The sequence below is a fragment of the Pagrus pagrus genome (genome assembly GCF_965226575.1).
Source record: "Pagrus pagrus genome assembly, chromosome: 16".
NCBI classification, from domain to species: domain Eukaryota; kingdom Metazoa; phylum Chordata; class Actinopteri; order Spariformes; family Sparidae; genus Pagrus; species Pagrus pagrus.
In genome coordinates this window covers 6,725,208-6,742,621 of record NC_140200.1, presented here as the reverse complement: position 1 = coordinate 6,742,621, position 17,414 = coordinate 6,725,208, and the positions used below count along the sequence as shown (strand labels likewise).

Below are 17,414 nucleotides of genomic sequence, written 5' to 3'. Positions count from 1 at the left end.
ACGCATGCCATTTCCTGTATTTACATGCTGAAATGCATTCAGTGTAAACACACAAGATATTTTTGAACAAGAAGCCTGAAGTGTGTATGTGTGTGTGTGTGTGTGTGTGTGTGTGAGAGAGAGAGAGAGAGAGAGAGAGAGAGAGACAGACCATTATTTTTTTGGCTGAGAAGTTGGGCTCTGAGGGCAGAGTGGCACATGTGTGCACCATCATTAGGGCATTCTGCAGCTCCTCTGGTCATCCTCGACCTTAAACCCGACCTTCGCTCTCATTATAGCACCACACGCACTAAAAAAATACCCCTCCGGGCCGCCTCAAGCCTCGCCACTTCACTGTGTTTTACTTTTTGCTCTCGTGGAGACATCTGGAGCCTGTTTGATTGTAAAAAAAAAAAGAAAAGAAAAGAAAGAAACCCTCAAACCCCATGCCTGAAATTCAAATGGACAGCTCGCTGAGATCCATGTCGAAGTCGTATCCCTGACGCAGTGGGTCGGTCAGTCGCTGTATTTACATTCCATAAGAGGTGGAAATGGAAACAGAGAGAAGGAGGCAGAGAGAAGAGAGCAGGAGGGAGAGGTGTGGAGAGAGTGGGAGCAAAGAAGGGAGAGCATAAACAAAGCCTTACATTGTTGACTGTTACATCTCTTGTTTACGAGCCCGCTTGGGGTTATGGGATTTACAAAAAAAACGCGTTGACTTTTTGTGTTATACTTTATTGTAAGCAGCTGTGGAGCTGTGCAGCGAAAACTATTAAAGGAGAGTAATTGAGAGGAGTTTGGGAAAAGGAGGAGGAGAGAATATTAGGCGAGGCGGAGGACAGGAGGAGGCAGGAGAGCAGAAAATCTGAGCATTTTTTTTATAATTTGAAATGAGAATATCTCGCTGGATCAAAGTGTAATTGCCAGTGGAGGAGGGAGGGAGACATGTGAGGGTTATTTCAGGCTCAGTGACTGGCTAATTGGCCTTCATGAGGCAGGCGTGCGGACATGTTATTTCGGGCGACAGTTATAGTGATCGTTTTCTTTTTATTAATCATTTATTCCATAAATTCCACATCCACGGCATCCCAGGAACTCAAGGTGATGTCTTCAGATCCCATTTTGTGCGTCTTGTCATGGTTTGGGCCTGCCTTATTTGCTCCAGCGTTGGCGTGACAGATAAATAAAGCAACGCGAGGAACAGGCAAACACGACGGCAGGACCAGGGAAACTCAACAGGACACCAGCCACAGGAAAAACACTTGTTTTGCTTCCTTTCCTCCTAGTTGCTGCTGCTGTTGCCTATTTCTGTGTATCTTAAATGAATTATGATGTATCACAGTGTTCCTGTTGAATCAAAACCCGGACCCCAGTCACGCATACTGAATGACGATCTCAGCCTCTCTGCTCCGACATCACACCATCTCGCCATGTAGGTCACTAAGCCTCCGTGTTCTCATGAGTGTCTCCCCTTCGTCTCTCTTTCAAACACTTTCCACCAAATTAGCTCTGGTGAACCGCTTCCTTCAGGATTCTTCAAAACCTTGGTGCTATCTGGCGAAACCAGCCCACGTTTTTTCCACCAGTGTTGAATGGATCCATTGTAATCAAGGGATGCGTCATCGGCGGCAGCAAGATGGCGGATCGCATTGATTACCTGCAGGCTTTTCTTCTGTTCTAGGTATTTGTTTTTATCAGAAAAATAAAGAAAGGACAACCAGTTCTCCCTTGATGTCAATGCTGCCTTCTCCATCCTCTCCTTCCAACCTGTAGAATACGAGACACACACTTAAGTCCTCATGGTTTGTACTTGAACGACATGTTTCCTTGAAACAGTGTGCAACAGGCTTTGGGCTCATGCTTCTCTTGCTTGCTGGGTGTGTCAGAGATATCCAGTCAATTATCTCACATAGCCAGACCTATCTCCACAATGCTGGAGGATAACCAGTCAGAAATGTGTTTCCATTCCATATTTCCATTTAAATAAACGTTTTGATACGTTTCATTGGGGCTGAATGTGGCCCAGGTTTCCCTTCCCTGCTGGGAACCAACTCTTCCGGTTTCTGAACCAATTTAATCTTGGTCCAAACGTTGAAAATCCATGTTGGTGGAATCGCAGTATAAATATGCGCTTTGGATCGATTTTCAAATCATGATCAGGATCCGAGAGAGAACCAGCTTGTTAATTACTCTGCTCCTGTGGATGCAACACGGATCGTTTAAACTCACTCGTGTGGTATAAACACTCCCTCTAGAAGCAGAAGCACTCTCGGTCCAGTGTTTCATCCTCATATCAGGACCTGGTATCACTCATCATACTCATATCTAAATGTACTGCAGCTGTTTCATTTGTTCATCATCGCTGCACTCCTTGAATAGAAATGCCTGCTATTTGTCATTTGAGGTATAGCCTCGGCTTAATAATTCATAAGTGCCTTGAAATCCATCTAAAATGCTTTTAAGCTTCAAACGATTCACTCTTCTTGTTATTTCACCCACTGCTGAGCTTCAGCTGCGCTGGGCTGAAACAAGGATTTAGAGTCACCTTGGTGATGTTTTTTGTTTTTTAAATAGTTCGCTGACCAATTTCACACTTGCTGCTTTTGCTTTCTTGTCGAGAGTCAGATGGGAAGACCAACACTTCTCTCATGTCTGTGCGGTTAATATGAAGATGTAACCAGGAAGCTGATTAGCTTAGCGTAGCATAAAGGCTACAAACAGGGGGAAACAGCTAGACCGGCTCTGTTCTCATGTTAGGAAAGCTCCATCTTTTACGGCCTGTGTATTTCTTGGCAGGGACCAGTAACCTCCTGGAGTTAAGTGCTGAACTGTCGTTTTACATTTCGTTTTTTTGTACTGGTCGTCAAATTGTTGTTTTTATAATTATTTTTTTTATACAGGTCAACAAATATGAAATAGCATAAACATAATAACCAAGTATCTGTTTTTGGTGCCTAAACCTAACCAAGATTTTGCCACTTTTGGAGAGTTTCAGGCTGGCTGTATCGCACTGTTTCCAGTCTTTAAGCTAAGCTAATCAGTGGTAATTTCAGATTTTGCATGTAGACGTGAGGGCATGATCAATCTTCTCATCTACCGTGTGAGCCCATGTGTGACTGTGAGTCCGAGGAACGATACTGTAAGGTTAAAAAATTAACACTGTCTGTAGGATAATCAAAAGACTTGAACATCCAAATAAAATCCACTCGTACAAGCAACAAGTGGAGACACAAAAAGATTTTGAGATGGTATGAGTGAGCTTCACACACACACACACACACACACACATACACACACACACACAGAGGGGGATGAATAGCTATGACGCCTACCTTGCGCTACATGTGCTCCCCCCACTCCCCACTCTGCTTCCCGTCACTATGGTTACAATGATGCAGGTTACCGTGGCAGCCAAGTCAGGCCAGCACTCACACAAAGGCGCACGTGCATGTGCTTCACCACACACACGGAGAGACGTACGCAGGCGGTGACGCTGAAGAGTTGAGTTTCTTCAGCCATTCCTGGAGGGAGACGGGGACGCTGAGCCGTCGTCACTCACCTCTGCCTTTACATGGGCAGGTGATGGACGAGCACATGCTCCCGCTCTGATTTGTTTTTCATTCAGTCTCACAAATTCTCAGTCTCGGTAATTTATGACTCTACTATTGGAGGTCTATACATATAAATGAAGCACCTGGAGGCTCCTTATCTGCTGCCACCAGCTCTGTGCATGTGGCTCCTATCAGTTGTTTTGTTGGTTCTTCATTGTTTGGTGGATGAGTTCTCTCTGCACGTGTGAGGCTTTGCTACCACCTAGTGTTCATGTCAAGAGCTGCCAGGCGAGATTGTAGTTGTCTCTTTTGGTGTTTTGTCGAAGATTTCTCAAAAGCTGGACTTCCAGGATGAATCCCAGATCAAAATATGCATACAGAAAAAGTATACAAGCAAGATTCACCCAGTCACACCTTCAGCATTTATCTGAAGGTCTAAATTTTGTCTTTAACATCTTCAAATTATCTTTCTTTGTCCAAAACCCAAAGACATGTTGTTCACAATCAAATAAGACAAAAGACAATAAGCAAATGTGGCATTTTGGATTGAAAAGTACGGAAGCCCTAAAGGGCCATGCATTCTTGCATTTTATTTCCTCCGTTTTCCCGTGATAACGAGTTCATTTCATTTGTTTTCTCGAGATCTCGAGTTAATTATCTCGAAATAACAACTGCTGTTGTCCCGAGATAATGGGATAATTTTCTCGAGATCTCGAGATAACGAAACTTTGTTTTCCCGAGATAACGATATAATTAATTCGTAGATCTCGAGATAATGACTGTGATATGATAGGCCTGATATTATGGAGACACCGGGACCTCGTAGCTGGTCAGCTATGTAGTTAATGACGACATCAGGCTCACTTAGATAGCTGAAGCCTTGCTAACCGTCTTTTTAGATTACGCACACTATTGTGTATATTATCTGTAATAGCAAGGCATAATGCTATTTCAGCCTGTGTCAGGCCTTGACTGAAAAGATATGTGACGCGGTGATCGAGATGCTCCTGCTCCTCTGACATTGCTGCACTGAATGATGTTTCCTGCAATGATTTAATATACTACACTATCGTTTTGTTTTTCAAGATCTCTAATTAATTATCTCGTTATCTCAGGAAAACAAAGTTTCGTTATCTCGAGATCTCGAGAAAACAAATGAAATTAACTCATTATCACGGGAAAACGGAGGAAATAAAATTTATGAATGCATGGCCCTTTAGGGCTTCCGTAGAAAAGTGAATAAATTCTCAAAATATATTTGCTGGATGATATTCTGTAGCGTGTAATTTCATTTCATGCTTTCAATGTAATAACTGCAGGAAGGAAGGAAGGAAGAGGAGAAGTGCTGAATGGGCAGGAAGAAGGAAAACAACTTGGACACACTGAAGGACAAAAGAAGAACGAGGATGGAGAGACAAGAAGCACAAAGTAATGAAAGAGGGAAAAGGAGGTAAAGCAAGAAGAGACAAAAACAGAGAGAAAAAGAAGAGAAAACGACCTGAAGATAAGTAAAACTAAATATAAATCTGGGTCTCCAGTACTTCCTGAAGTATTTAGTCTTTAAACCACTTTCCTCCTCTTGCTTCATGTGTATGTGTGCACACCTATGCTAGAGTATGCTCACCTTTATCCCTTTTCGGGATTTACTCAGACTTCTTCTTAGTAGTAATCCCATTTCTTCTAATCCCAGCCTCCCTCCTCCTCCTCCTCCATCGTCCGACATGCTCTCACACACACAGAAACACACATGTAGCAGCAAGATTCTCTCATTTAGACCAGCAGCCATTCATGTTGTTGGACTACTGCTGTCGTTGTTGTGGATTCACACTCATAAAACGCCATGGACCCTTCCCCCTCAAGACTACACCCAGTGACACCTGGGTAAGGACGCCGTGTGTGGGAATGTGTGCTAGAACGGAGGGTTGAAAGATTGTCTGTAGGTGGCGGAGACTCGGTGCACAGCCAGGTGTTTATCACAATGTCTGAGAGCTAATCAGTCGTTTTAATCAAATGTTTTTATTCCGGCTTTATTCTTTCAGGTTTAATACGAGCTGATTACTTCTCACTGCTGTAGCATTACTTTATCCGCTACCTGCAGTTTTATAATGATTTTACAACAGAGAGTTTATTCCAATTAATTTGCTCTCATTTGAGTCATGACACCCTCAGTACAGTCGTAATCAGCATTTAACTGCGTTATCCCCTAATGTCATAGTCAGACTGATTTTTCACCCTTTCTAAGTGTGCTCTGGTGTAATCAACCAAATCTCACCAGGCCTGATTGTTTAATTTAAAGTCTCAAAGCTGGTGTCTGGAGCGGTTTTTGTTTATTTTTTAAAGTGTAGTCTAGTCAGATGGTGACAAACAATAAAGGTGTTTAGCTGTCTCTGGGGGTATTAGCATAAGCTCAGCCACTCTCCTGCTTTCAGACACACCCACATGTCTGAGCAGGGCGAGAGCAGATTACATGTGGGCCAGGCGTGCTGCAGTAAAATGAAATGCAGCCCTCCATTTAATTTCGTTTCAAAAATGCCTAATTTATATTCACAGCCTTCAGATAAAACTTTTAAAACTGCTGATTTTTTTCCTTCCACTTCTCTTCGCTGTTTTATGGTCAATGTGGAAGTAATCCGGGGTGAAAGTACGGAAGGCTGAAACTGCCAAAACTAGAAATAAATAGGGAACTAACTAAATAAATGGCTCAATGATGAATGAATTAATGTCATTAAATGTACCAAAAACAATGTTCAAAATAAAGACAGGCATTATTTTAGCTTGTTAGCATGCGGCCATCTGCTAATTAGCACTGTATACAAAGTACATTTGAAACTGATGGGAATGTCATTAGTTTCACATGTGTTTGGTCAGAAACCCAAGTATGAGCAGGATTTAACCTCTGCTGACCTTGAATGTACAACATTTTATGGCAATCTATACAATAGTTGTCGAGATATGGCGGACGGATCAACAGAGAGAGCAACAGTGCCATGGAGCCACAGTGACACTATAAACTTTCTCTGATTACAAATGCTAGAAATTGAATATCTTGTTATTATAGTTTAGGGCTGCCACGATTAGTCGACTAGTCACGATTACGTCGACTATTAAAATCGTCGACAACTAATTTAATAGTCGACGCGTCGTTTTTTTTTTTTTTAAACTTTGTTTTCTCTCTCTGCTGCGGCACCTTCCACTGCCGCGTCTGCCTTTCTGTCCTTGACACACATGCGCAGTAGTGGTAATCTGGGTCAGCCGTGGTGTCACCTGAAGTTATACCAGACGGGCTCTCTGGTATCATGGCTACCCGGCGGCAACGGAGCTCAAAAGTGTGGGAGCATTTTAAGAAAACAAAAGAAAAAAGTGTGCGATGCATTATCTGCAAGACAGAACTTGCCTTTCACGGCAGCACAAGTGCGATGCACGAGCTCCTGAAAAGGAAGCACGTTGTTGCTGACAACGACGATGAAGAGGGACAGTCGTCTCGTTAAGCTAACTGGCTAGTTAGCTGCTAACATTAGCGTAAACAGAGAGCTAACTTACTACTTACTCATATTGATAGCTGTAAACGTTAACATTAGCGATGACGATTTGATTCATTAGCCTTAGGAACAAGAGCGTTCTGCAGTTTGGGATTATATAGAGTCAGAGTGTAGTAAAGTTGAATACAGTTCGTTGTGAGCACTGAGCACAAAATGCACTTTTGTTATATTCAGGGATGCAAACAGCGCGCCGAAAAGCGCAACTCGCTTTTTTCGTGGCCAATTAGGTGACTTGTGTGAATCGTTCAGATCCGAAGACTTTTGTTTTGGGGGGTTCGTCTCAGCTCGGGTCAGTAAAATTAACAGGCTGACAGTGACAAACACGTGAATCTGAGGCGAACTCATTCATGGTTGCCTCTGATTATACTGATAATAGTCTACCTATTAGCTTCCAATGTAGACGCGCAACCCAAAGCAGCGCCGTTTTTTCCCCGGACGTGCACGGTTCCCTACGTTACTGCGTCAGGCAGGCGTTTCCCACGGAGCTCTGCCCCGTTTCAACGGTGAGGGAAGCCCTGAGTGGAAAGACGTTGCCTCCGCGATGTAGAATGTGTTTTATAGAAGAGAAACACACATTTCAGGAGCTGACTTGTATCATCAGAACAGACACATGTAAACACAGATAGCTGAAATCACTGGACATGTCTGTTGGGATTATACAAATCAACAGTGTAAAGTAGAGCTGTCAAGATGTATGCAGTAGTTAATTATTGCATATCCTACTGTACCTATCACTCCTATTGTTTCTGATGTACAGGTGCATGAGAATGTCATGGGAGAGTTTATTAAGGCCTATGTCACTAGTAGTTAGCATATACCTTAAACACTTCAAGCTGAAAGCTAATGATTGTTATATAAGAGCAGCTGCATGCTGGTGCGATAAACTGTATGTTATACATTCAATTTAGGTATGATCCGATTAGTCGACTAATCGAAAAAATAGTCGGTGATTAGTCGACTATCAAAATAATCGTTTGTGGCAGCCCTATTATAGTTATCAAACTGGCAATAGACGAGTTTTATGTTTTAGCGTATCATTATGAAGCAAATGTTGAATGCACAATGTAATAGCTACAGAATCGTGACACCATTGGCATTTAGATTGTCTCCATTATAGATGAAATCAGTGAATGAACTCAGTTTTTTCCTGCGTTGTCATCTTTGATTCAGCAGCGCCAACAATAATGCAACTTGGAAACGCTAGGTTGGGGCGGAGTTTGCATTTAAAATAAAAATAAAGCCCCAATTCCCAAAAAGTTGGAACTCTGTGTAAATTAAAACAGCAATGATTTGCAAGACATTTAATATTTAAACCGGTCAACTTTTGTAAATATACACTCATTTAATTTGATGCCCGCATCGTGCAAAGTGATAAAAAACAGTGTCCCAACTTTTCTGGAATCAGGGTTGTAGATGAATCTTTAAATGTAAATATTTCTGAGTTGCAGCCGTTATCAAGTCAACATGTAACTATATCACTCCAATGCATCAGATCTATGTTCCTTTGAACAGACAGCGCAGTGAAAGTCGTTATTGGTCTTGTTTCGCAGCAGAGGTTTGACTCATAACAGCAGCGAACTCACAGGTGTAACTTATAAGATTAACGATGGCTCCGTTCCATTAAGGTGTGCGAGCGAGTAAACCAGAGAGCTCACATGCAGGGCCCTGGCACACCTTACTGGGACGCGGCAGATTATTAATGTAGTTAGTTACACCTGTGTTTGACAAGCGGAAATGTCAGCCGTGAGAGGAGTCTTTCATCGCTCCTCGTGTGTGTCGTGTAACCCGTTTTCTTCTAAAGGCTGCAGTTAATCATCTATGAAAGGAGACTTTAGCAGGCGAGCGACGGCCGTCTGCTGCTGTCATCTGCTGTCAGAGCGTTTCTGGGTCATGAAGGAAAGAAGAAAATGGTGGAGAGGAACTGGAGTTTTCTGTTAGCTCTGGGAGACACACAAGGCATCAAATAAAGATGACGTGCTGCCAGTAAATATCTCCACATGTAGAGTTTTCTGCTCACATTAAAATCACTGGTGAAACGGTTTATGTCTCTCTCTGTGGTTATAGTCTTGTTTTCTCAGTTTTTACCTTGTTTACATGAAGGAAACATCTGCAGATGATCAATAGAAAACGTTTGAAAAGCTCACAGGCGTAGAATTTCATCCAGTCATTGATTGACGGCTCTCACATATGTAATTGATTTGGTGTTTCACCTTGCTAAAGGTTGAAATTTCAGCTTCTCTAAGCAGTCAGATTAAGGAAATATGACAAGCTACTGTATGTAAACATGCTGGTTTCTGTTTCTGTCTTCTCAGGTCGTCCTGCAGAACCTGTTGATGTGCATGGTGTGCTTTTACTCTCTCTACTACATCGCGGTCAGTCTCTGCATCGGGCTGCTCAGGTACACACACAAATACAAATACTGCCACACACTCTGCAATAACACAGAGTGAAGTCACATGAACCAGTCTCTTATCATCTTCTGGTGTTTCCAGGGTTCATGAGATCAACAGCTTGTTGGCCCCATTCGACTACACAACACAACCGTCATGGCAGAACCCCAAATACCTGGGTGAGTAGCAGTGGTGGGCTGCAACCGAGTACATTTACTCAAGTACGTGTTGTTTACTTAAGTATTTAAAGGAGCTGTATGTAAGAAACAGCACTGTTTGCTAGTTAGCTCAGTTAGCCATGCAGGTAGCGGTCCATGCTGGGAGTTAGGAGCACAGAGGGAGTGTTGGGCCAATTTTCATCTTCAGTGATTTGACAGTTTAACTTACTTGATACTTTGCAAATGTAAATTGTAAAGAAGCTTATTAAATATGACTTGTTGTTATGGATAAAACTAAAGTGATAGTAGCTTCACTTCCACCGGCAACAACACGAGGAAGCTGCTTACAAGTTAATCCATCACTACCAGTGATCCAATTATATAATATGGATTATCACATATTACTCGTGACAGCCACTGCCTCATCATGACTACTAACAATTCAAGTTTATTTATCTGTTCAGTTATTTATTTTACATAGGTATGATTTTTAATACAGTATTTATACATTGTAGCAATGCTACTTTTCCATTTACACATGTATTGATTTATAACAACAATAATAATAACAACAATAATGTAAGAACAACAATAACAACATAAGAACAATAATAATACATCTTAACAACAATAACAACAACTACAATAACAGTAATGATATCAACAATAATATGAGAACAATAACAACAATAGAAACAACAATAACAATAAAACCCAACAATAATAACAAAAACAACTATAATAATAATATTTATTTATATTGCACCTTTCTAAACAAGGTTACCAAGTGCTTATACAAGTAGAATTAAAAATAATTAATAATAATAATTAATAATTAAAAAATGGAGTTAAAAACATTAAATCAAAACAATATAAATACACCACACCAAAACCAGTAATACCAAAACAATTAGCACAGAAAACTGGATTTGCATTCCAGAAAGCCTTTATTTATAAAAAACTAGATATTTAGAAGTGGTTGGGCAGCCAGCCTGAGTCTGGAGGCATTAAAGTTGCTCTGTGCGACTGAAACTGGTCATTAGTTTGTGTTAGCAGACTTCATTTCTATACTAACGTTAGCCACTGTTGCTCTCTGTTAGCGGAGTGGAGAGAGGTACTGAGAAATGAAACTTCAGCAGCAACTACCTTTAAAGATTTTATTCTTTAAGACACATACATACAGGTTTTCCTGTTACACAGTCTCAGTATCCAAGGCACAGAGAAACTGCTGAACTAGTTTCATCTGTTTCTCACACAGAACAGTCCGCCGTGCTGAGGCAAGAAGAAAAGATGCATAACATAAACCTGCTACAATCAAAGGAAAACATGTCCTTGTATGGGAATACGACATGGTCCAGTTGAGGACAAACACTTTATACACCAGTGGTTAAGCTTTAGGCATAAGTGTATTATGGGAGTTTGATTTATTGACATTTAACTGATAATAATAAACAAAATTTTCCCATAACAAGAGGCACTCGACAGTCCAGCAGCATTAAACAACTTAAACAAATCGTCCACAGGCTTTTATAGGCAACTGAGAGTGACGGGGAAGGAAAGTGATTAATGCATGTAAATGACTACGAAAAATGTTACACGGTGTTGTTTTTCTGTCTCCGTCCCTCCAGTTGGTGTGATTTCCACAGAAGTGACCTATCTTCTGGGCGGGCTGGTGTTCGCCTGGATCGTGGAGGAGTGGGTTTGGGATTACGCCATAACTGTCACGCTGCTGCACGTCGCCATGACTGTGGCAGGTAAACACACTCAGACAGAAAGTGGATCAATACAGCAGAACAGCTGATAGGATTGGAGGGATTGTTACGTAACCGTGGCTGCAGTCCAAAGATGTGCAGGCGCTGTGCGTTTGTGTGTCTATTTTTTATCATAATTTAGCCTGAACTTGAATCTTTTTTTCTACGTATTTAACTCGTGTAATAATAAATATGTGCAGTATGTTTTCTGTACAGGCAGTTTTTCATTTTACACAGTTTTCATGTTTCTGCAGTGATGTCAGACTTCCCTTCAGCTGAGCACTGGTGGATTGCTCTGGGTAAGATACTTTATCTCCGTCTCATTCTCCCTGTCTGGCCACGATATTACCTTCGCCTGTCCCCAGATTGACAATAACTCACTCCCTTCATCCCTTCAGGCTTTTTAAGGACAGCTGCTGGCCCTCCAAACCCTTCATTTAATACATCTCTGTCTCTTGTGTATTTGATCCGTCTCTCTGCAGGTTCAGGCCTGGTGATGATGATATTCGGAGGACAGCTCCTGGCCTATAAACTCTTCAGAAGCAATTTTGTCTATCCAGCTGAACTACAGAACTTCTAATGAACTTACCGAGGAAAGCTTTTTACTGGCTTACTGGTTAATCTCAGGTCCGGATGCATGCCAACGGGTTCACTTTTCAAACATTGTACTGACACTGGTATGAGCAACTATCGAAAAATGTACTGTAACTTTGTCGATGTAGCGTATAGTCAGATCCCTCCTTGTACAAATGGTCCGACTTTGTCTATTTATCATCAGTGTTTTTCTAAGTTTCTGTACAGTTTGAATATTTTTTTTATTGTTTCTTTACAAACTCCACAGTGTGAGCTGAAGCTAAACGCAGCGATGACAGCTGTAGCATTCGTTAGAATAATTATATTAGAGTATTGATGTGTCATATAGCAGAGTGTGCAGTGCAGTAGTCTGATGAAGAAAATCACATTATTTCTGTGCATGTGGTGGTGCATAATGATATCAATGCTGGTTGTACATTTTAGTTCAAAGTAGGTTTACATTAAATACTCTGAGCAAAATGATCTTCAGGTTGTTTGTGTCTGTGTGTGACCCAAAGCCAGTGACAATAATAATAATAAATAATGAAAAACTGAACAAGAAAAGTAGAAAGTCAGGTCTGTCGGTGACAACGTTCAATAGATCAAGGCAACAATTTAGATATTACACATATAGGGATGTAACTAATGATTATGTTCTTTGTCGATTAATTAATGAGTTGTTTGGTTTATAAAATGTCAGAAAATAGTGAAAAATGCTGATCAGTGTTTCCCTAAGCAGGGCTGCAGACTGACTTTTTGCACTGGTTGCACTGGTGCACCAGCACAAAATGCAGGTGCACCCAATAATCCAATTTAACACATTACGTAAATTATTGTAAACAGGAATAAAGGTGCAAATACATGTATTTTTTCATGTTTTTCTCACGGCACATGCAACAAGAAATGGTGATAACCTAATTTATTTAAAAATCTTGCTAAAATCAAGGCACTGGAATGAATTGTGGGTGCATGTGCCACCAAATACTGGCACCCTGGAGCCCTGCAGAACCAAAGATGCTGCATTAAAAATGTCTTGTTTTGTCCACAACCCAAAGATATTCAGTTTACGGTCACAGAGGAGAAACCAAACAGGAACATATTCAAGATTTAAGGAGCTTGCATGAGAGAACTGCGACCAAAGCAATGAATAGATTCAGAATCGTGATAAAGATGATTATAATAGTAGTAACAGTCGCTCACCTGGACACCTTTTTGGACCTCTGTGCTGCCCACGGGCCACATCAAGGTCACATGACCCTCCTCACCTGAGCGACTCATGCCTGAGCGCCAAAACAAAGCTACACGCTAACTTTTACTCCCAATTAAACGACCTGATAGCTGCTCAGCTAGGTCAAAACTAAACTAGTGTTCATCAGCAGTAACCACCCACCGACTAAATGTCTGGAAACGGGTTAATCCACAGTATCCAGAGTTTGATAAACTCCGAGATGCGGCTGAGGACTCTGGTAAGTTTACAGCTAACGCGGCTAACGCTAGCTAACAGGCTAAATGCTAATTAGCTAGCTAGGTGATGGTGTTTATGTACTTTGACTGAGTGGGAGCGACAACTGTGGACTTACTGTCAGTAGGAAATGTGGCACCATTCATTATTTACTCATATGAGGATGAAGTTAAGGATTGAATGATGAAGTCAGTATTTATTCTCAACACATACAACATTTATAGTCCAGTGACTTCAGTCCAATAACTCTATAAACTTGACTTGTTGTGGTCATAATGTTAGCTGACATACTGTAAATGGTGATATGAAGGTCACATACAGCTGCTACAGGAGCACTGTGTAAAAATTGGAAAGCAAAAACAAATGTTGTGATACAAACACAATAAGAAGCTCAAATGTCCCCTGTGTAACGCTGTTCTTAATTAGATTGCATCATTGCAGATTTAATCTTGGATTCAAAGATTAAAATCTTTAAATGTCCTAAATTTCAGGCTTTAAAAGTCATCAAATCATCTTAAATTTGAATTTCTGATGTCTTAATTGCCATAAACATTTTTAAGTATATATATTTTTTCTTTATAAATCAAGCTCGTCTCTTAAAAATCCACATTTCTGATGTCTCTAGATCTTGAAACCAACACTGCACTATATGGTAAAACAGTGATATTGCGATTATTTTGACAGATACTGCGATTGTGATATAATTCATGATTATTATGGATGAACAAACATGTTTTATTACATCTGGAGAAGAAGCTTTGCAGGCCAGAGCATTGTAGCACTACAAAATGTCATTAAAACACTGTTTTGTGACACATTTTACCTTCTTGTGAAGGTAAAGTTCTGCGATTGCATATTGCATTTTCGATTATTTAGCGATTAATTGCGCAGCCCTAACTTAACCTCATACTGTCGTTTTACTATATACTTTCCCTTAACCTGTTGGCAAAATGTTGATTAACCTAACGCACTCTGATAACCGCATTCCTGCAGAAAACCTACTTCACACAGATTGAATCGATTGTGAAGACAATGCGGAGTCATTTCAAAGCCTTCCTTGTCGTTTTCAGAGTCCGTTTGACCATCTCCAACAGCAGATGGACGATGTGTTGGGAGATGGAGGCATCCTGAAGAAGGTGGTCCAACCTGGAGAGGGCCCACCTGTACCTCGGAATGCTTCTGTACTCAGTACAAGAGCAGTTTCTTTTCTAAAAGCTCCTGCAGTTATTTGCCGTATGATTGTGTTCGACCATAACCTCTGCTTTTTCTGTTTCTTCCTCAAGTCCATTACTCTGGTTTTCTGGAGTATTCTGCTGAACCTTTCGAAACTACCACAAACTTCAAGTACCCCCGGATGATGAAGTTAGGCAGAGGTCAGTAATCGGCATTGATTTACCTGTGAACCTATAATGTTTGTGGCCACCAGGTGAAAATATCACGTTTTGAAATGATCGTCTAACAGATGTGACGCTGGCCGGACTGGAGCTTGGTCTGTTAACCATGCGGAAAGGAGAGTTCTCGATTTTCCTCTTCCAGCCCCAGTATGCATACGGGGACATGGGTTCTCCGCCGTTCATTCCCCCTGCTGCCGTGGTTCTGTACGAGGTCCACATCCTCGACTTCCTCGACTCGGGACAAGTGGACGAATTCGTCGAGCTGAGTCTGGTAGGTGCCCTGTAGTTGTACTGAGGCAGAAACACATTATTCTTCCACTTGACATCAAGTGCATGCTAATGTAATTCGACATACAGGAGATTTATTTATATAATCATCATACAGTTATGGAAAACAGAGAGAGGAATCTTTTTTGTTTTGCATGGCCTATGATTATATGATTATGCACCTTGAATCATATCCCTTTCCTTAAACCTGGCAACTATTACTGTTACTTCTTACTCCTCTGTCTCCAGGAGGAGCAGAACACAGTTCCTCTGTCCACGCTTCTTGAGGTTGTCAACACAGTACGCAGCTTTGGCAACCGTTGCTTCAACCGGAGCCATTATGACACTGCCAAAGACCGCTACAAACAGGTAAGGACAGAAACCACACCCTCTTTTTAGGTACTTATTGCCTGTATTTTTCAGTATATTTGTTAATACTTAAAATGTATTGGTAAATATGTTTGGCAAACAGGCAGTGATGCTGCTGGAGACCAGGGAGACAAAGAGAGATGCAGAGAAGGAGAGGATCAGGACAGCGCTGCTCCCTCTCTTCCTGAACCTTTCTCTCACCGAGCTCCGTCTGGACCGCCCACACAAAGCCCTGAAATACGGCAACAAAGCCTTGGAGATAGACTCGACCAACACAAAGGCTCTTTTCCGCTGCGGACAGGTCAGACAGGGTTTTGTTTTCCAAACCATCAGATAAGAGTCCTTGGAGATTTTCTTTATCTGTGATGTGAAATGTTCTGTTTCTTTAAAGAAAATAGGAACAACGATGGCACAGGTAAAACCAGATGTTCAAATTATGGGCCATTTTATTAAGAATGAAAACATTTGACTCATATGTGACACATTGATACATCGCTGACAATGCTGTTACCATGAATTGCCACTGGTGGCTTTTAACTAAGATAACAATTAGTCCATTATTCTGACGTCTGATGTCATCTCCGCCAGGCGTATCTGGAGCTGTGTGAGTACGAGAGCGCCCAGGATTGCCTCATAATGGCTCAAGCGAGGAAGCCCTTTGACACTGACATCAACAACCTACTGAGGAAAGTGGCAATGTAAGACGAACCTTTGTTAACACATTCAAATCAATCAAACGTCGTCTACAACTAATTCTGAATCATTTGCTCTCTCTTGTAAGAATTGCGGTTGTAATACATTAAATTATTCCTTTCTTTTAATTAACAATATTTAGTTTGTAGGCTCCTCTGTGACTAATAAATTATATGGCATGGTAACACTAGTTATTTCTTACTGCATATCACTTATTTCCTCCCTGTACTGCTCCCATTTTCCACTTGTTTCTGTTGTCTTTGTCTTGTATATAACATATTTGGTGTTTTAGTTTAAAAGAGCAGAGAAACCCTCGGCCAGAAATCACTCCGAAGACCTTCATGTGTATCAGTGGTTTTAATTTTTCAGATCGTACAAAGACACCTTGGACAAAGAGAAAGACATGTGCTCCAAGATGTTCAGAGACTTGAGGGACAAGTGAAGATGAGTAAAAAGGTAAGAAATCCTGCTCACTAACCGATCCTGATAAACACTGTGATTTCATATGTTTGAGCTTTTCAGAAAGACCGATCTCATTCATAAAATGTTTGTGTCTTGCAGAGAAAAGAGCTCAACTTCTCTCTAGTTCAACCTTTTGTATGTTATGAAGGGAATAATCTTGTACAGTTCTTTAAAATTTAAAATGTTTGTTAGTTATGTAGCTCAACGGCGTGTTTCTGTTTGAAGATTTGCTTTGCAGAGTTTACTTTCACCTTGAATGACTCAAGTGGCTGCGTTTTTGTTACACAGTACACAGGTATCTGCATGTGTTTTGAGCACTGTTGAGGTGGTGATAATAAAAATAATAAAAAGATTTCACTTGTAAGAAGTCTTGTCTTGGCTGCTGTTTCATTTAGTAGATAAATGGGTTACTGTCTTGCAAACAGTAATTGATTTTTTGAGTATCAATGAGAAATACACGATGATACTTCAACAAAGCAATAATAAAACGTGTTAGCAGTTCACTTCAGTCTTTATTGCTCCCTGTGTGAGATTTGGCGGCTAAAACAGACATCTGAGAGCACAATGTGAAACAGTTTCAGTCTGGGTCAGTGGGCCAAGAGCTTAGAGATCATTTAGCATTTTGATTGAAGGGCGACTGAACAAACACCAGAGGGCGTACTTGAACACTCCTCCTCCACAACAGCAACCTGCTCTTTAATTTATAAAAATAGGTTTCACACTTTCTTGATTACAAGTTGATAAAACAAAGTCGAACGTTGGCATAAAAACTCCAAATACAAATAATAAAAACGTCCTCTATTTCTACCTCCATGCACCGAAACGT

At 41.0% G+C, this 17,414-nt stretch overlaps 2 protein-coding genes and 1 long non-coding RNA gene across 3 annotated transcripts in view; all 3 read left to right on the top strand.

Annotated features, from left to right (window-relative positions):
* The window catches only part of LOC311271777, a 61,849-nt gene extending 56,666 nt beyond the window's left edge, over nucleotides 1–5,183 (top strand). The window contains exon 4 of the long non-coding RNA XR_014624472.1: nucleotides 4,850–5,183. This is a non-coding gene — a long non-coding RNA (uncharacterized lncRNA). The remainder of the gene's footprint in view (nucleotides 1–4,849) is intronic.
* A 51-nt stretch (nucleotides 5,184–5,234) lies between these two features.
* On the top strand, nucleotides 5,235–12,424 carry tmem244 (transmembrane protein 244). The gene is made up of 6 exons (XM_084377618.1): nucleotides 5,235–5,411; nucleotides 9,382–9,467; nucleotides 9,562–9,638; nucleotides 11,246–11,371; nucleotides 11,623–11,667; nucleotides 11,851–12,424. Exons 1-6 carry the CDS (start codon nucleotides 5,319–5,321, stop codon nucleotides 11,946–11,948), a joined length of 525 nt encoding a protein of 174 aa, XP_084233744.1. The 5' UTR covers nucleotides 5,235–5,318; the 3' UTR covers nucleotides 11,949–12,424.
* A 752-nt stretch (nucleotides 12,425–13,176) lies between these two features.
* fkbp6 (FKBP prolyl isomerase 6) lies at nucleotides 13,177–16,956 on the top strand. The gene is made up of 9 exons (XM_084377216.1): nucleotides 13,177–13,407; nucleotides 14,474–14,591; nucleotides 14,687–14,776; nucleotides 14,866–15,068; nucleotides 15,314–15,433; nucleotides 15,537–15,734; nucleotides 16,022–16,131; nucleotides 16,496–16,582; nucleotides 16,688–16,956. Exons 1-8 carry the CDS (start codon nucleotides 13,339–13,341, stop codon nucleotides 16,566–16,568), a joined length of 981 nt encoding a protein of 326 aa, XP_084233342.1. The 5' UTR covers nucleotides 13,177–13,338; the 3' UTR covers nucleotides 16,569–16,582; nucleotides 16,688–16,956.
* Nucleotides 16,957–17,414: the final 458 nt, after the last annotated feature.